The following is a 17,041-nucleotide window of genomic DNA, read 5'->3' as shown; positions in this document are numbered from 1 at the left end:
CCTGTCTCAGGGTGACCCACATATCATACACACACTTATGTAAAAACACAGGACTGCATGTCACTTTACCAAAAAAAAAAAAATCAGTCACCCGCTGACTCACACTCTCCAGAAATAACCACACGTTGCTGTAAGCAGATTGTTGACTTTCACAGCAGCAGCTTTAGTTTGTTACAACTGCAGTAAACAACAACAGCAACACAACAGAGCAAGAATGAAAACGAGAGAAAGGAGGACACAAATCCTTACAGACACACAGACAGACTGGCAGCAGGGTAATTACACTAAACTTCCAGCTCACACACACACAAACACACACTCCGCAGAGAGAGGAGGCACTAATTAGACGATCTGCTCCTAAACTGACTAAAAACTAGTTCGTGGATGCGATGCTGTGTCACTGCAGATGTTCCACATCAGTCTGTTGGTGAAATAAAGCAAGTTTATGCAGACAGGTGGATCTCTTTACAGGCAGCTACAACTGCCATGACTACACCCACAGTGTGATTTAAGTGACAGGAGGTGTTGTGGTGTAAAGGTGCTAACATAAGGGCGGTGATACTACTGCATAAGTGAGAAAAGTTGTATAAAACCTTTTGTTTCTCCAGAGGGAGCTGCTTGAAATCACGTGATGTCTCTTGAGTGAGCGTCAGCTGGGACTGAAGACTGTAAGTTTGAAAAGGAAAAAAAATCGAAGAGCGTGGAGTTGGAAAAAATTGAGGTTTGCAGACCTCTGTAGCTCCTCATCTCTGCTGGAGGCTAACAGCTCCAGGCTACATTAGCAGCTACTACCATGAACAGAAGGTGACAAACTTTTCATTTCCGTCTGATTTATATGTGACTCATATGTGATTGAAGCTCATCAGAGTCACTGCTGGCGCACACACACACACACACACACACAGACACACACACACACACACACACACACACACACAAATACACACACACCCACGCATTTATGAACCCATTCACACACTGTAGATGGACACTTAATGAGGGTTTAGAGCAACACTTCATCTCTCTCTCTTTCTTCTCTCTTCCATCCCCCCGTTCTGCCCTCCATCCGTTTCTCTTTCTCATCCTTTCTCTCATCTTCTCCCACTCCCCTCTGTCCTCTGAGTCAGTCTGCAAGAACATAGAAGCTAATTATCTGTGTGTTGGTGTGTAATTTCAGTGCGTATGAGTGTCATTGTGTGTGTGTGTGTGTGTGTGTGTGTGTGTGTTTTTTTTCTTCCATCAACTTAACTTATGTCTTTGCATGAAAGACTTTTTACATCTCCAGCTCACAGGGAGAGAGAGACAGAGAGGAAGAGAGAGATGAACTTGTCTGACCATCCTTGTCACCCTAGGACACCCCACTGCAGCACAGGCCGCTCTCAAGCACCGACAGGACGAGCCGTGACTCAGGTTGTCGACAGAGCCGCACCACTTACACAGCATAATGTCAATTATATTCAGTGATGTCGGGTTTGTTCCTGCGTCCAGGAGTCAGTATTTACTGAGGATATGTGGACCTCTTTAGAGCACATAACAGTCATTACAATGTAGCAAATGTGAATGTTTGTGATAAATTCACATTAGAAAGGCACATGTGAAACTACTGATAATAAAATGCTAGTAGGTTGCAGCCTACTAGGCAATCTCAAACAAGGACAGACAATTTATATAAATAAAACAGTCTTACAACACATCACAATATGATTTAAATAATTAAACCCGGTTAAACAATGTCAAACCTGAGAGTTGCTATTCTCAATACTCACAAGGCTATCTTCAAAAACTAACAAACGTACAAACAATTAGGATGAATGAAATGGCCTCACAACTAACCTAAAAATCTATTATTGGGAATCACAAGAAAGTTTCAGAGTGACAGAGACACAGAGCATCCCCGTAACCGTAGTAACTCACTCTCCTGCCTGTATGTACATGGTGTGAGAGGAGAGGGAGAGGGAGGGGAGCCGCTGACTGAGATTACTCTGAGCAGCATGCATTGGAATACATTACACTATAATAGATAGATAGTGTGTATATTTCTGGCTTTCCTCCTGATCTTCTGAATAACTGTCCTCTTTTTGCGCCGCGATGCTACGAGTTATGAATTTGTTTTTCACTGCGTGATAAAATGGACGTGTGGCCTGAGAGCATGTGAAAAGTCAATTGTGTGAGTCTCACGGTCAGTGTGTGAGAGACTTGGCAGCCCTGTTCCTGCTCCTATGCGCCTTTTTTTCTGCCTCTTTCCCAGTCAATGATCATAGAGGATGTGGTGGAAATTGTAAATGAAAGTTTTGACAGCATTTTGGATGCAAATTCAGTTGGCTTATTTCCGCCCAGTTACCCCAGTTACTTTCAAATCAAGCGCACCTGCACTAAACTGGCGTAACCTGCTGATATTACCTGCAAGACTTGAGTTTTAATACTGTTGTTCATCGATTGTGACGTGAACACATCAGAGAAATAAAAAGCTTGCATCCTGATATTAGGTTACTTATAAATTCCAAACACACTGCAGAGCGTCCCTCCCGCTGGCTGCTGACAGCGCTGTCAGCCAGAGAGTCGATCACACTGGGTGGACGGCAGAGGAGGAGACGGGAGAGATGCTGGGACGCGTCTGTTTAAACAAGAGTTTAGCTGACTTCACTGTATTTAACAGCGGAGCTGAGAGCTCAGAGCGGGAAACACAGTCGCTCTGTCGTGCTGCTGTCTTCCACGTCCATCATCTAGCAGCAATTCATTTTGAAAGAGCAACAGCCAGTGGGGAAACTCCAACAATCGGCTGGCTGACCAATGGTGAAACTTCATCACTCACTCAGTCACTCAGTCACTCAGTCATGGACAACTGTGGTTTTGTTGTGGATTTTTTGACGTTTGCTGATTCAACTAAATAGCTTCACTTTATTGACCTTGTTATCTCGAGTTCTTCAAAGCAGCAACTTATAGCACATTTCAAATTCAACTAGCTTAAATATTTTACAGCTAGGATTTATATTTATTGGTTAATAAGCTATCTAGCTCATCTATGCAAAGATATGTTGCCAAAGTAAATAGCTTTTTTCTCATAATAGTATTATACAATTTGCATAATACATAATAGAATATACATGATGAAACCAATAATAAGCAATCACTGACAAAGTGTATACAGTGTATATAATTTTAAATCTTTGCCGTGTGAAATTATCCTTGTCATCTTTATCCAGTCACATCATTTTACACTGACTGGGAGCTGTGGACATCTCTCTATTTAAAACTAGAATATCCTTGAATGTCCCTTCCAGCTGCACTTCTTGTTAACTTTGTGTGTCCTTTCTTTCTCTAATGTTACCCAGTGTTGAGAATATAGTAACAATATGAACATCCTCTGTCATTTTAAATGAATAAGTAACCCCATGATGTATGAATGAAGCTTTTTTTCCCCTGTAACTTTACATTGAGTGGGGGGACATTAGTGAATGTGCATTATCAGTTGTAAGAACAATCTAAGTCTGATTTATTGCTGCAGAAAGTGTTGGTTGCTACAGACCCATTTCATCATTGTTGCAAAGCTGTTTTTTTTTCTAAAAAATGCAGCTTTTGTGTTTCCCACACAAAGTCTGTCAAAAAACAAACAGTGTCTTTTAATATACTCAGTGATCAATGAACGTCTCCTTCTACAGAATGTAGATGCACATCTCCTAACAGGTCAGGACTCCTCAGAGAGAAGTCAGTTCTTATGTTAAGAAGGTTTATCAAATGTTTTTACTCCTTGTTCTAAAAACAGGACGAAAAATACGTCACTCTTAGAATTTTTGGCGAGTTAGACTGATATCCTACTCTAAGACACTTGATAAATATGGTCCCTGAAATGGTTATAGCATCAATAATTGATGACAAACAACACTCCAAAATATGAGAAACAGTGAGTAACAAGTTAACACACACACACACACACACACACACACACATACACACACAGAGTTGTGCTACATACGTGTGTTGCTTGGTTGTGAGTCCATAGGAATCATCATCTTGCCTCGTGTTCCCCTCCTGGCAGCCAGGGAGCGCTCCAGAGTGGAGATACTGCTGGACGCCTCGTCGCCGTCTGCTCCTGGAACGTCAGAACATTCGAATGTTCAAACACAAATCCAACATTTTATGATGACATTTATTCAGGCTGTCACTGCCACTGTGAAGAATGTTAGTTAGGTCTGTATTTATACTTAATAATCTTAATTTATTTTAATTCATGACATATCAGGCTTGATTTTAATTGAATTTAATGAAGACTAAATATTTAAGCATGCGAATGTAAAACACTGAAACTTCAAATGACATTTTTAATTTCAGTGTTCTACACATTTTTTCACATTTTGATGTTGCCAGGCAACATAGAGATGAAACTGGATATGAAATCTGCATCTAATGAAAGACACAAAGTAAAAAACAAACAAACAAACAAATCAATCAATCAATCATAAAGCAGAAAAACTAATCTTTGGTTTTATTAACAGTTAGGAAAATTTAACTAAGTTAGTAAAGATAAGCATTGAAATGACAGAAAGATAAATGGATGAAGAATGATGAATCGCATCCATCCTGTACCTGAGTGGCTACTCTTGCTGCCCATCTGGCTCTCTGATTGGCTGTGGGCGACCTGGGGGAGGTCCTGACAGGACTGGATGGGTGAGTCGTGTCCAGACGGGGCAACACTGGGAGCTTTCTCCATGTTCTTCATCTCCATCTCCTCGTGATGGATCCAGAGGTCAGGAGGTCGCAGGTCCTTCTGACTGCCCTTCCTCTTACTGGCACTGTGGCTCGCTCTCTTCCTGCGGAGAGGACGAGAAACACACAGGTGCGGGAGTCAGCGGACAGGTAGGGAGGACGGTAAAGACAAAGATAGGGGACAACACACCGAACCATGGGTAGACTGCTTTTAGAGTCATGTTGCTAGGCGACCATTCAACTCCCTGGAGAGCATGAATACTGTTGCTCATCTGTACATGAACAGAAATGTACATCCATCATAAAAACATGCTCATTTATGCTGCAATTTACACAGAAAGCAGGTTCAGGTGGATAGAGAGATAAGGAGGACAAGCACAGGGAGTTCTACAGCTGAAACCTCATGAAGTGGTTTTTATAATAATACTGACTGAAATATCATGAGCTTGATTAAAAAATAATACAAAGTAACACTTGACAAACTCGATTATAAACTTGATAGAGATTAGAAAATAACGTAATGATGTAACCCCGATGAACATTATTAAAAAGAAAGAAGATGAAAGTGTGAAAAAAGGACTTAAAGGACGGGTCCACCCCAGTTTTCGGGTAAAGTAAGAGCAGATACTTTTTGATTGGATGTAAAACCTTGCGTCAGTCTGTAGGAACACTCGTTTGATACTCTAATCTATATGAAAAAGCACAACAAGCAAGACAGATCATTAACCATCTGCCTCGTTACCCTGACAGCTGTTTACCGCCATCACACAGATGAATGAAGCATCTTACTTCCTCTGCTGGGCGGAGGAGCGCCGGGTGCAGATGAGCGCCACGATGACGACCACGACCACGGTGACGGCTCCCACAGAAACCACAATGATGACCAGGAGGTTACTGTTCTTTTGAGGAGTGGCACTGCCATGAGGGGGGCGCATCTGACCAATGGGAGACTCTGAAACACAAACAAAAGTGGAAGAAAATATAAATATAAAACACAAATAAATAAAGTGGATATTATTCAATCTGTGTTGAAAAAGCTGGTTTTCCCTCTTTTTTGTATGGAAGTCTCTGCCTGCCAATATTACTGTACAATGAACTCATTTAACTAATGTTAATTTTCATTAACATTTTCCATTTTTGTGTGTATGATATACAACAAAATTCAGTTAACAAAGTTTTTTAAAAACATTTTTATTCCAGTTTTTCAATTTTGAAATGTGCTGCCAAAATTTAAATAACACCCCACTGATAAATAATTGCCATTGCAGTCGTAAACAAAACACAGCCATAATGATGATGAACTTGAATGTGAAACAGACTCCATTCTAATTTCTAAATTGGCAGACAATGTGCAAAGTAAACTTGAAAATGAAAATGCAAACTAGACTTTCAAAATTTGAAATAGAATTTGGTCTTTGTTTTGTAGCTTTTATCTATAGTTTTTGCCTTTTACACATTTATTTTTTAGAATTCGTCCATTTCATAATGATTGACTTTGACAGATGTCACAAGAGCGGTTGGAGGATTCATTAAAATGAAGCTAAGATCAGAATTTCAGATTGAACTGAAAAGTTCATTTTGCAGTCAGTTTCACTACCATAGCAGTGTTATGGTTATGAACACACTGAAAATAATTGAAATTTTCATTTTTATCTTGGCTGCCACTATGCATTTGCAACAGACCTGAACCTGAACTGCTTTATTTTGTTTAATTTTGGCATACATTATGGCACACAAATTGAACATTTAATTTTCAATATCAATTAATTATTTCATTTTAATATTGGCAGCAACAGATTCCGTAGAAGCGGTCATTTTTCTTCATGGAGAAGTGACTTTTTAGTTATGATGTCATTTGAAGATATTTCGATACAGTAAATATCTGGATAACTGCAGTCCCTTTGAGAACAAGATGTTTTCACACCTGAGATGTTTTACAACCAGTGTGCCAAACACTGTCTTAAAATTTGAGCTAATATTTTTCTGTTCATCTATAATGTAATATTTATTTGCATTTTGAAACGTTAACAGGTGAGGAGCTGCAACTGAAATACAAATAAAACCCAACTATGCTTGGACACAGTTAGTCTGCCTCTGTCCAGAGTTAACAGAATCAACCCATCACCACCAAAATGTAGAAACCATAATCTGTTGTTTTAAAGGGGGTTATGTGCCAGCTGTTTTTGGCCAGGCAAGCAGCAAACACTGTGTCATCACACAATGTTAAAACAAAAGATTATTATAAACTAGATACATCATAAACTAAAACGTGCTGTTAATACATAACTACAAGATAAAAACCTGCAGAATGAAACCCAAAGTGGTTTCTGTGGACTGAAAGCACAAAGCTGCTCCTGCTGCTGTACCAATCAATACACAGTGTGTGTGTGTGTGTGTGTGTGTGTGTGTGTATGACAGGTGTAAAGGCAGAGAGGGGAATTGATGACACGCTCTGTCATTCATTAACTCGACCTTGGAGCAGAGAGAGAGAGAAAATAGGAAACAGACAAGGAGCATGAAGTCTGGATGGAGAGGAGAGGCAAGTGTGTTAAAAAGAGAGAGAGAGAGAGAGAGAGAGAGAGGAGTGGTGGGGAAAAGAGGGAGAAAGAGGAAAACAGGAATGAAGAGGAAGAAGGATGAGAGGGGGTGAGAGCTAGAGAAAGGGCAGAACAGTGAGTGGAAGAGAGGAGAGGGGAAGGAGATGGAGGAAAGAAAGATTACGAAAAATGTGTGAGACAGAGAGAGAGAGAGGCACACTACCTCTTTCACCTTCTCTCTCTCTCTCTCTCTCCCTCTCTTTCTCTCTCCATTCAGTCGTCTCTCTCAATGAAAACCACAATCCATCACAGCTTACAGCTGCAGCACAGGGATCACAATATCCCTTTCTTTTCTCTTCTTTTTTTTTTTTTTTTTTGAAGAAGGATTTCATCATCTTTCTCCCTTAAAGCGTTTTCCCTTTTCTCATTTTATTTCAAACTAAAGTCTGACCCTTTGCTGATGTTTTTTTACTGGATTTAAGGTACTAGAGTAAAGGTCACAGAGGTCATTCGAATCTAAAGGGCTCGACGTCTGGGGAGCAGGAATGTGATCAGGATATTTGATGAGAGTCTGAACACAAGAAGTGAGCAGATGAGTTGGATGGATGGAAAGACTTATTAATCATCATTACTCTCCTCAGGCCCAGAATAAAGGAAGACTATATTAACTTCAGTTATGACATTCTATTATTATTATCACATCACCACATAAAAATGTTTTACGCCTTGTAATATTGTGAATTTCTTGTATTGGACACATCTTGAGGTTATAGTACATTTTCCTTTTTTTAATGTTTATTTGGAACGAAGGATTTTTCTTATCTGAATTTAGAGTCTGAGGATGGAGGGTGCCATTTGCTGTGCAGACTGCAAAGGGCAAATTTATGATTTGTGATTCTGGACTATGCAAATAAAATTGATTTGACATTTTGGCTATCACCCAAAAAAAAAAAAAAAAAGCATGAAAGTTCATTATTGGAAATTTAAGTTTCACAATTGTCAAACTTCTATTTCCAAGACCAATAATCTACCTCCCTGCTTCGGTTTAAACCAACATGGACAAAGAGTTGAATATGGATGAAATAAAACTGCTACTGAGCTTCCATGTCCACATATGAAATTGATTTATTTATTTATTGAATGGGACAGTGTGCAGTTTGAAACATTAAAGATGCACTGCACCAGCGTTAGCATGAGGCTAATTTGCATCTGTAGTCCCAGACAAAAAACAAACAGCAGCACAACAACAAACAGTAAAAAGCAAAAAAAAAAAAAACAATAAAAAAAGCAAAAAAAAAAAACAGAACACATCGTGTCAATTAGAAATAATGTAAACTCAGTGGTCACACAGCTGATTGGTCTTAACTACATGTTTCAGTCTGGTCTTGAATGCATTGATAGAACTACAGTTCTTCATATCATCAGGTAGGGTATTCCACTGAGTTATGGCTTTCACTGAGAAAGCCAATTGCCCAAATGCAGTGCCACGAAATGGTCTGGTACAATCTTTTATAGATATTCTGGAGGATCTAATAGAACTTACCGAGCGAGTGTACACAAAGTCACATAGTGGAAGAGGGGCCAAACCATTTAACATTTTATAAACTAGACACAAATTTGAGAATAATCTAAAGTTATCAAAGCTCAGTAAATTGTATTTCTCCAGTACCCTACAGTGATGGAAATGCATTGGTTTTTTGTCCAGAGTTTTTAGAGTTTGTTTGTATAAGGACTAAAGAGGTTTTATGGCTGTTTCTCCAGCCTGCCCCCAACATGTGATGCAATAAGACAAATGGGAAAGAATCACAGCATGCATAAATATCTTGGCTGCATCCAAAGAGAGACATATCCATCTCCATGACAATTGAGCATCCCTTATCAGGACCATGTGTGATAATGGTTGAAAGGTCTTAGAAAAGCTAGTAAATGGACCCTGAGTTGGGATTGTATGTACCTGTGAATGTTGAATGCTTCAGTTTCAGGGTCCTGGTATCACACATGCTGGCTCATTGTCACACTTTCATGGCTTACAGGGGACACTTGAATAGAATGGAGCCATTGGTAATGTTATTAGTAACACCTGTACTTTCCCTACTATGACCAGGGCCATAGCTGTCACTGAGGACACTGGGATAATATCCTTTTTGTCTGGGAATTTTGTGGGTTTAAGCAACCTGGGAAGAGTTGTATTCTACAATTAAAAGTGACAGACGGTGGGTATTTCACAGCCTGTTTCCTTGTTTTTACACACAATATGTTTAAATGTGACTATTTGAATGACACAACGCTAATGACAATGCTTCTGATAAATGAATAAGGATTCAGTATTTATACAACAGATGTCTTTCTCTTGGCAGTGTGGAGAAAGAGACAAAGCTCCAACAGTAATTTGAGTTAGAGTTTAGCTTTTGAGTTTGTAAGAAGTAGTTGATGTTCATATTGTCCTTGAAAGAACTGTTGCATTTACATAAAACTTGCAGAAAATATCACTGAACAGCTGACTGACTAATTAAAAAAGAAGGAAACAAAACAGAACAACTGCATTTCTAAAAACCTGGCTACGACTGCTGAGCAAGACACCTATACACAGTATCACAACAAGGGTACGACATGTGCATTCACAGTATGATATAGTATGTCCTCCAAATTAAATGACCACATACGTCGGTGTGGGTTAAGTTACTACCTAAAGTTAGGTGACCTTCATTGTCATGGCTATAATAATAACCACAGGGTTAAGTTTAATGATCGTAGTTATGTTAACAACCCCCCCAAACTATTACACAACTACTACACCCTGAGGACATTTGTCAACACATATATATGTCATCTATACTGCACCACTGCTCCGAGCTGCTAGTTGACATCTGTCACTCAAATATAACTATATGATGTTTTTGGGCAACTGACATTATGACCTCTTGTGTCATTTTTCTTGGGAAGACAGTCTCGTATTGTATATTGCTGCATTTTGGCACTTAAGCTTAATAGAAAGATTTAAAAAGATCATCAATAAAAATCCTATATATGTGGAGGTTCACACTTGCGAAAAGGAGTCAAATACAGCATTGTTTCATACAATAAATCAGAATTTAGGGACCGTAAAGCACAAAAAAGGCGACATTTAAGGTGACAACAATAAGTGACAGGAGTAGCAGGTGACAGACGGGAAGTTAAAGCTGACCCCCAAATGTTACTGACAATAACAGGAGCATTAACAACCTCTGCTGAGATGCCCTCGAGCAAAACACTGAACCTCCAGCAGCTCAGAGAGACTTTGAGGAATAAATCAGAAGCTCTCAGCAGCTCACTCAGATTAAAGCCACAACAACAACAACAAAAAATCAACACAAGGGTGACAACAAGTGCAAAAATCCTCACAAAGCCCAGAAATCCAGCTGGGGAAAAAAAGCTGAGCAGCTACAAAGAACCTCAACACAAACAACGCTCCAAAGCAGGGTGATTCCCCACTAATTTTATTTTATATATTTATTCTTGTAGACGGGGATATGAGTTCAAGGCTTTAATGTGAATCACACACAGCTGCCTGTCAGACGGAACCATGGACATATTTTGATCATGTCATGTTGTATTTGTAATCTTCTCCAACCAGCCCTCCCCAAGAGGCCTTCCCTAACTATTAAAATCCCTTAAACGAACCCTGAAGAAAAAGGTCTGTTACTGGTAAACAGTGGCTGGTGGTGGCACTTTCTGTCTGGGTTATATTGATGTGAGTAAGGCAGTCCAGTGAGTTTATAATTGGTGAAATGCTTAAAAGTTAGGTAATTTACTTTTTTGTTGTAGCCAGCACATTTAGAGGTCCTGGTTCCTTTTCCAAAATGTATTTATTTATTCTTTTAATGGTCATTAACTGTGGATAATAAACACTGTATCCAACATAAACCTCAATTTTTGCAACATATCCTACAAGTGACAGCCTTATTTTTTGCCTTGCTAACAGAATGACTTTGGGGATGGCAACATTTGTCTACTGGTTAAAAACAACAAAAAACTTTGGTACATGAACTGCCATGAACTTTTGAATGAACATTGATGGTGTGCAGAACCTGAACTCTAATGTTTACTGACTTTTCTTGTAGCGCCACCAGCAGGTCAAAGTTTTCACTTATCCTGTAAAATATTTCAACATCTATTAGATGAATTGGCACAAATGTTTGTATGGGTATTCCTGCTGCCCAGATGATATACCCGTCACTTTGTTGATCCCCTGACTTTGCTCTATTGCTACCATAGCACAAATCAACATTTGTGGTTTTGGGTGAAATATTTCAACTATCTTCTATCTATCTATCTATCTCACACTGACTGATGCCACATGCTTCACATAGTATAAAAGTAGCCCTAACCCTAACCCTAATAAACAATGGCATTTATTTTGGTACAAACAGAAAGCTTTTCTTCTCAGGTCAGACATCATACAAAGATAAAAATATCCCTTGAATCTTTTAAGCTACTTATGTGAAGTTTCAGGGGAATATGAGGTTTCAAGATCTTAATGTCTTCCATTAAAACTTATGGAGTTTCATTTGCTTAAAGCTGAGATATTTTTAACTTTAATTGCTTGGCGCTCTGAGTGGTAAGGAGCTCTCAGCCTTGACAACAAACAACATCACCTCCTCTGAGAGAAATGAGGAGAAAATGAAGAAGATGTCCATCAGCAGCCAGGCCGTACTGTCACACAAACACCTCCAACTTGCTCAGATCAGATCACCTGAGTGCAGACACTGTCAGGCCTACAGAGCTGTGACCTGATGGAAAGAGTCAGAGGTGAATCTTTCTCTCCCAGTCGTTTTTCAAGTGAGAGGAAGCTCTGCGACATAAAGGACGACACTGCATTAAAGATGAAATACGGTCGAGCTGATGAATGAGGCTTCACCCTCGCTGACCCACCATAAAGCCAGAGGAGGGCGGAGGTCAGAGAGGATGGATTTATGATCGCCTCTGGCAGCAGCAGCAGCAACAACAACGCTGACAAAATGTTAGAGAGCACATCTTCAGACGCGCACACACACATACACGCACATCCTGCTCAACTGTCCTCCAGTGGGACACTGAATCACTGCCAGCTACAGACCCTGACCTCTGACCTCTGTGGAGGAGGGGCAACAGAACAGTTTTTCTTCCAGCAGAAACAGGAGAGGACATAGCCGTAGTTCTCATCATGATTTGTATTATCAGCAATTGTATTAATATTTGCATTAGCTTTAGCTTTAGCTGAGTACTTAGTACTGTATGAGTATTTCTGATAGCATCAGTATTAATATTATTAGCAATTAAATTAGCATTTATGTGTGTATTAAGAATAAAAGTAGCAGCATGCACATCAGCTTGGGTATCATTATTATTAGCCTTAGCCTACTATGTGTATTAAGATTTATAATATAATAACAGCATTAGTCTTTAGTGTTAGTTTCAATGTTATCAACAGCAGTAATAGAAGTATTTGAATTAACATTAGTGTAAGTATTGTTAGCATTAATATTAGCATGAGTATTAGCATTAGCATCAGTGTGAGTATTAGCATAAATATTTGTGTTATCGTGACCACTACTTTTGGTGTTGAAAAATAGCACTATTGTTATTATTAGCATTAATAAAGCATCACCATCATTTTAATTATAAGAATTTATAGCGTCAATATGAGTGTTATCATTGGAAATATATTCACATGAATGTTATTTGAATTATAGCGAATATTAGCAATAATATTAGCCTTTCTTTAGTAATCAGAGGTAGTATTTAAGGCTGAAAGTACCTCAATATGTGAATATAAATTATAGGTAAAAGGGAAATAAACAATAAAGTGCAAATAATTTCTATCCATTAGAGATGTTTTCACATATATATGACATGTAACAATAATCATTTATTATAATCATAAACAGAATGATATTAGAGTTTGATATTGTTAGTCATATTGTGATATTTCAAACTAGAAGCTCTTGTTTTCCTGTCACCGTCCTGCATCAAACTATTCAATAATAATATCAATAATCTTGTTGTTGCCATATTAAAAACTAGAAGCTGAGGATTTATATGCCACCACACTCTTTTAATCCTGTTCCTCCATAAAGATGATTTTCCCCAGTTTGTAAAAACACTGATTGACAGTGATATAGTGGATCTAATTAATTTTTTCCTGCCGATGGCGATATGACGGCAAACAAGAAGTGACGCTAACAGACTGTAAATCATCAGGCTGCAGCTCCTCGTCAGGACGCAGCGAGTCATTAAAGGAAGTTTAGATGTGACTGAGCCAAGTGATTAAAGAAAACAACTGAGTCGCTGTGATAATCTGATGATGCTGCAAAGTATCGCACACACACACACACACACACACACACACACACACACACACACACACACACACACACACACACACACACACACAATCAGCACTCCCAGGAGTTTTGGTCTCATTGCTGTATTGACTCCAATAATGAAACCAAATGTAATTCTACTTTCTGACAGTCATATTCAGTCAAGCAGAAGAACTGTGTGTGTGTGTGTGTGTGTGTGTGTGTGTTACCGTTGATGCTGCTCCTGTCAATCAGGTTGTTATCAGAAGGCCAGTAGGTGTGGTCTCCTCCTCGACCTGAAAGACGAGACAGAAACAGCAACATGAGGAGGGAACAAAAATAGAGGAACAGAGAAAATGGAGATGAAGAAGGAAAAGCTGAGAGTCATTTTGCAGATGGAATAGAGGGATTGGAAAGAGAAATTGTTTCCTGTTAGGAAATAAATGACCTTGTTCAGGTGGTGGGTGCACACGCACACACACACACACACACACACACACACACACATACTGTGTGTGAGCGTGCAGTTCCCTCCTGAGATTGCATTTAGTCCAAATCTTCAGGGTTTATCCACCTGCCTCGATTCTAACACTGCATTGGATGTTTAGAATGGTTCCCACGGTAACGACTTGCAGGAGTCCACACCATTGGACGACTAAAAATGGTTGTTATGGACAAGACTGCATTTCCAACAGGGCAAAGCAGGCGACTGGCCCTGGGCCCCAGACCTGCAGGTTACCCCCATTTCCCAAAATTATTGTGTGGCTGTTTTTGGTCATTTAGTTAATTGAACATTTTTACACATACAATATCAAGTGAAGTGGATTACCACCTAATTTTGTAGGCCTGTTTTTTTAGAGGTGCCGTGTGAAAAAAATACTACTTTTAAGACTTTATTGTTTATATTTTGCTCATATGATGCATATTCCTGAATGGAACTGTATTTATTCACATGATCACAATCTAAATTGACATGTAGAAAACCCGAGGCCAGTTAGTATCATTCCCACAGGAGAACTTTTTTGTTTTCTGGATCTCTGGGTAAATAATGAAGCTGCCATGTATCGTCAGCTGTGCACTTAATGAGAATTTGAAGGCCACAGGCTACAAACACAATGCACAGAAGGCAGGAGGTGGGCGGTGGGAGTGGGAAGTCAACAGGGGCCCAACAGCAAAGTTTTCCCCTGGAGCCAAGGTTAATCCAGAAAAACATGGACACAGCATGAGCTGAGCTCTCATCTGTCACAAACTACCGACAATCAGCAGAGGCAGGAGTGGTATTTAAGCATCCTGTTGGTTTGTTCTTTCACTCAAATGTTAGACTTTGAAGAAGGAGGACAGCAAACAATCTTACTAATGAGCAGCATTACACTACATCAACACTCATCTACACAAAACACTAATCTGGTTTCTTCAACAGGTTTAAAGGCAGCTAGCCATGGCCAAGTCATTACCTTTGTTTCCACATTAGGATCAAATATATCCAGCCAGTACTATATCAAATTTAGCCTCAAAATCCAGACCTCAAAATTGATGTCTGAGTTGTTGTAATTTGTGATATTTATGATGTCAGATAGGTCTGGTGTCCACTGACAGCCGTTTCTACCCAGATGGAGAAACGTGGATGTGTTATAGGAACTGGATATCACTTAAGCTAGCAAATAGCGCTTCAATTGAATGAAAATGCTGAGTGAATGAAGTAATGTATGAAGAATGCTCGCCTGACACATGAGCCAAAGAAGTGTTGTAGCTTCCAGATTAGCTTCCATGTTGTGCGGCCCACTGAATATGTGCAGTAGTGTTTCTCCGGCTCGGCTCATAGACGAATTTCAAAATCGCTTTTCAAGGCTCTGGGAAAGTTTTACTAATATAAAAATTCATAGTACAAAGAGTAATAATTTACCATATTTGCAGTTGGAGGAGTCCTGCCAAAAGTTTTATAGATATCTCTTTTATGATGCAGGTCTATGAATAAAATGCTTTTTGGGCCACAGGGGATTTTTTTTGCTGCAATACTGCAAGTAGCCACTTTGAAAAATTGATAGCAAGACTGGTTATGGATGAGATACAGCTAAACATATTGTTGTAAGTCAACTTATAGAGATAAAAACTCTTAAATCAACATATCAACATCAGTTTCTTTGATTGTTGTAAAGAATCGTCAAATTTATTGTCAAATTAACTGCTTCAAGCAACCGCTAGGGGCAAGATATGTCACTTGCTACTGATTGGTTAAGACAAAACAAAACAAACTCACCCCTCATCCCAGTATGAACATAAGCTAGCATTAATAAAGTTGAAAGGAATGGTAACTCATCAGGGTACATCACATTTGCACTACTACAGTTTGATTGCGCATACTAAGGCTAACTCATTAGCCTGGTTTCTTCTACAGGCAATTTTGCTACTACAGTGTCAATCAGAGCCAGACAAGGCTCCCACCGTTAACAAGCCAAAGTTGGGTAAAAAGAGGAAAGAAAGAAAGAAAGAACTTATTTTGTTTCGTGGTAATGATTATGCTGCTCAAGACTATAATATATAATGATTTTGTTATCAGAGTACATTGTACAGTGACTGTCTCCTCTGTGCAACCATTATATTTCCTGTGTATGTCAACTGTATATTTTAATCAACAAGCTATAAAAAAAATCTCTTTTTGGCAGGTAATTTTAATGTTTTTTTTTTAAATTTTTTGATTAGTTTTGCTTTGAGTTCATGAACCAGCAGGTGAGTGAACTTTGAACAATGGAAGAGAAGATTTGATTGGGAAGTCATTAGTTGTGGGGTGAAAGCAGATCATCACAGAGGGTGTCAGAGAACAGAGACTAGAAACTGATGAGAGATTTTCAAGACCTCAACACTGTCACACGAGTCAGGGCACTGAATCTAAAGAATACCACATCTTAAATTCTCTCGAATTCACTTAAGAGACACGATATATAATTCTCCCACATTTTAAGGCTTAAAGCTGGTGTCTTCCTCCCGCACCATCCAGCAACAGCAGCAGCAACAGCAGGGATGAGTTTTAGAGCTTTAAAATATGCAGAAAAAGATTTGATGTTTTCTTTCGCATACCAGTTTGATTAAAGTTGGATTTTAAAATCCTCATGTTTCTGAAATACATTCACACACACATGATCTTTTTGGTCACTGGGTCTTTGTGTGTGCATTAAACAGTGTGTATATCTATGCGTGTGTGTGTGCGTGTGTGTGTTTACAGTGTGAGGTCCACAGTAAGTGGGTTGAACATCGATCTTCCCTCCTCCCCTGACGACGCTTCGCTCTGATTTATATGGAGAGTGACTGCAGTGTGTACAGTACATGTGCAAACACACACACACACACACACACACACAGACACACACACATACACAAACACACACACACACGGCTGTCAATGACAAACAGCACCATTTAACAGCCTGACACCAGAGCTGAGTCTCTCTGGTTCAGCGTCCCAATGTGTGAATCACTTCACTG

General features: G+C 39.3%; 1 protein-coding gene across 1 annotated transcript in view; it reads right to left on the bottom strand.

The window, feature by feature from the left end:
* dcc (DCC netrin 1 receptor) overlaps positions 1-17,041 on the bottom strand; it is a 195,990-nt gene that overhangs the window by 50,118 nt on the left and 128,831 nt on the right. Inside the window, exons 22-25 of the mRNA XM_042396032.1 lie at positions 13,792-13,857; positions 5,494-5,656; positions 4,585-4,808; positions 3,974-4,090 (exon numbers count right to left, since the gene is read on the bottom strand). Coding sequence (XP_042251966.1) covers positions 3,974-4,090; positions 4,585-4,808; positions 5,494-5,656; positions 13,792-13,857 — 570 coding nt within the window. The remainder of the gene's footprint in view (positions 1-3,973; positions 4,091-4,584; positions 4,809-5,493; positions 5,657-13,791; positions 13,858-17,041) is intronic.

The sequence above is a fragment of the Thunnus maccoyii genome, chromosome 19 (genome assembly GCF_910596095.1).
Source record: "Thunnus maccoyii chromosome 19, fThuMac1.1, whole genome shotgun sequence".
Lineage (NCBI taxonomy): Eukaryota > Metazoa > Chordata > Actinopteri > Scombriformes > Scombridae > Thunnus > Thunnus maccoyii.
Note: the sequence above shows the minus strand (reverse complement) of the source record. Positions and strands in the feature narration are given on the sequence as shown.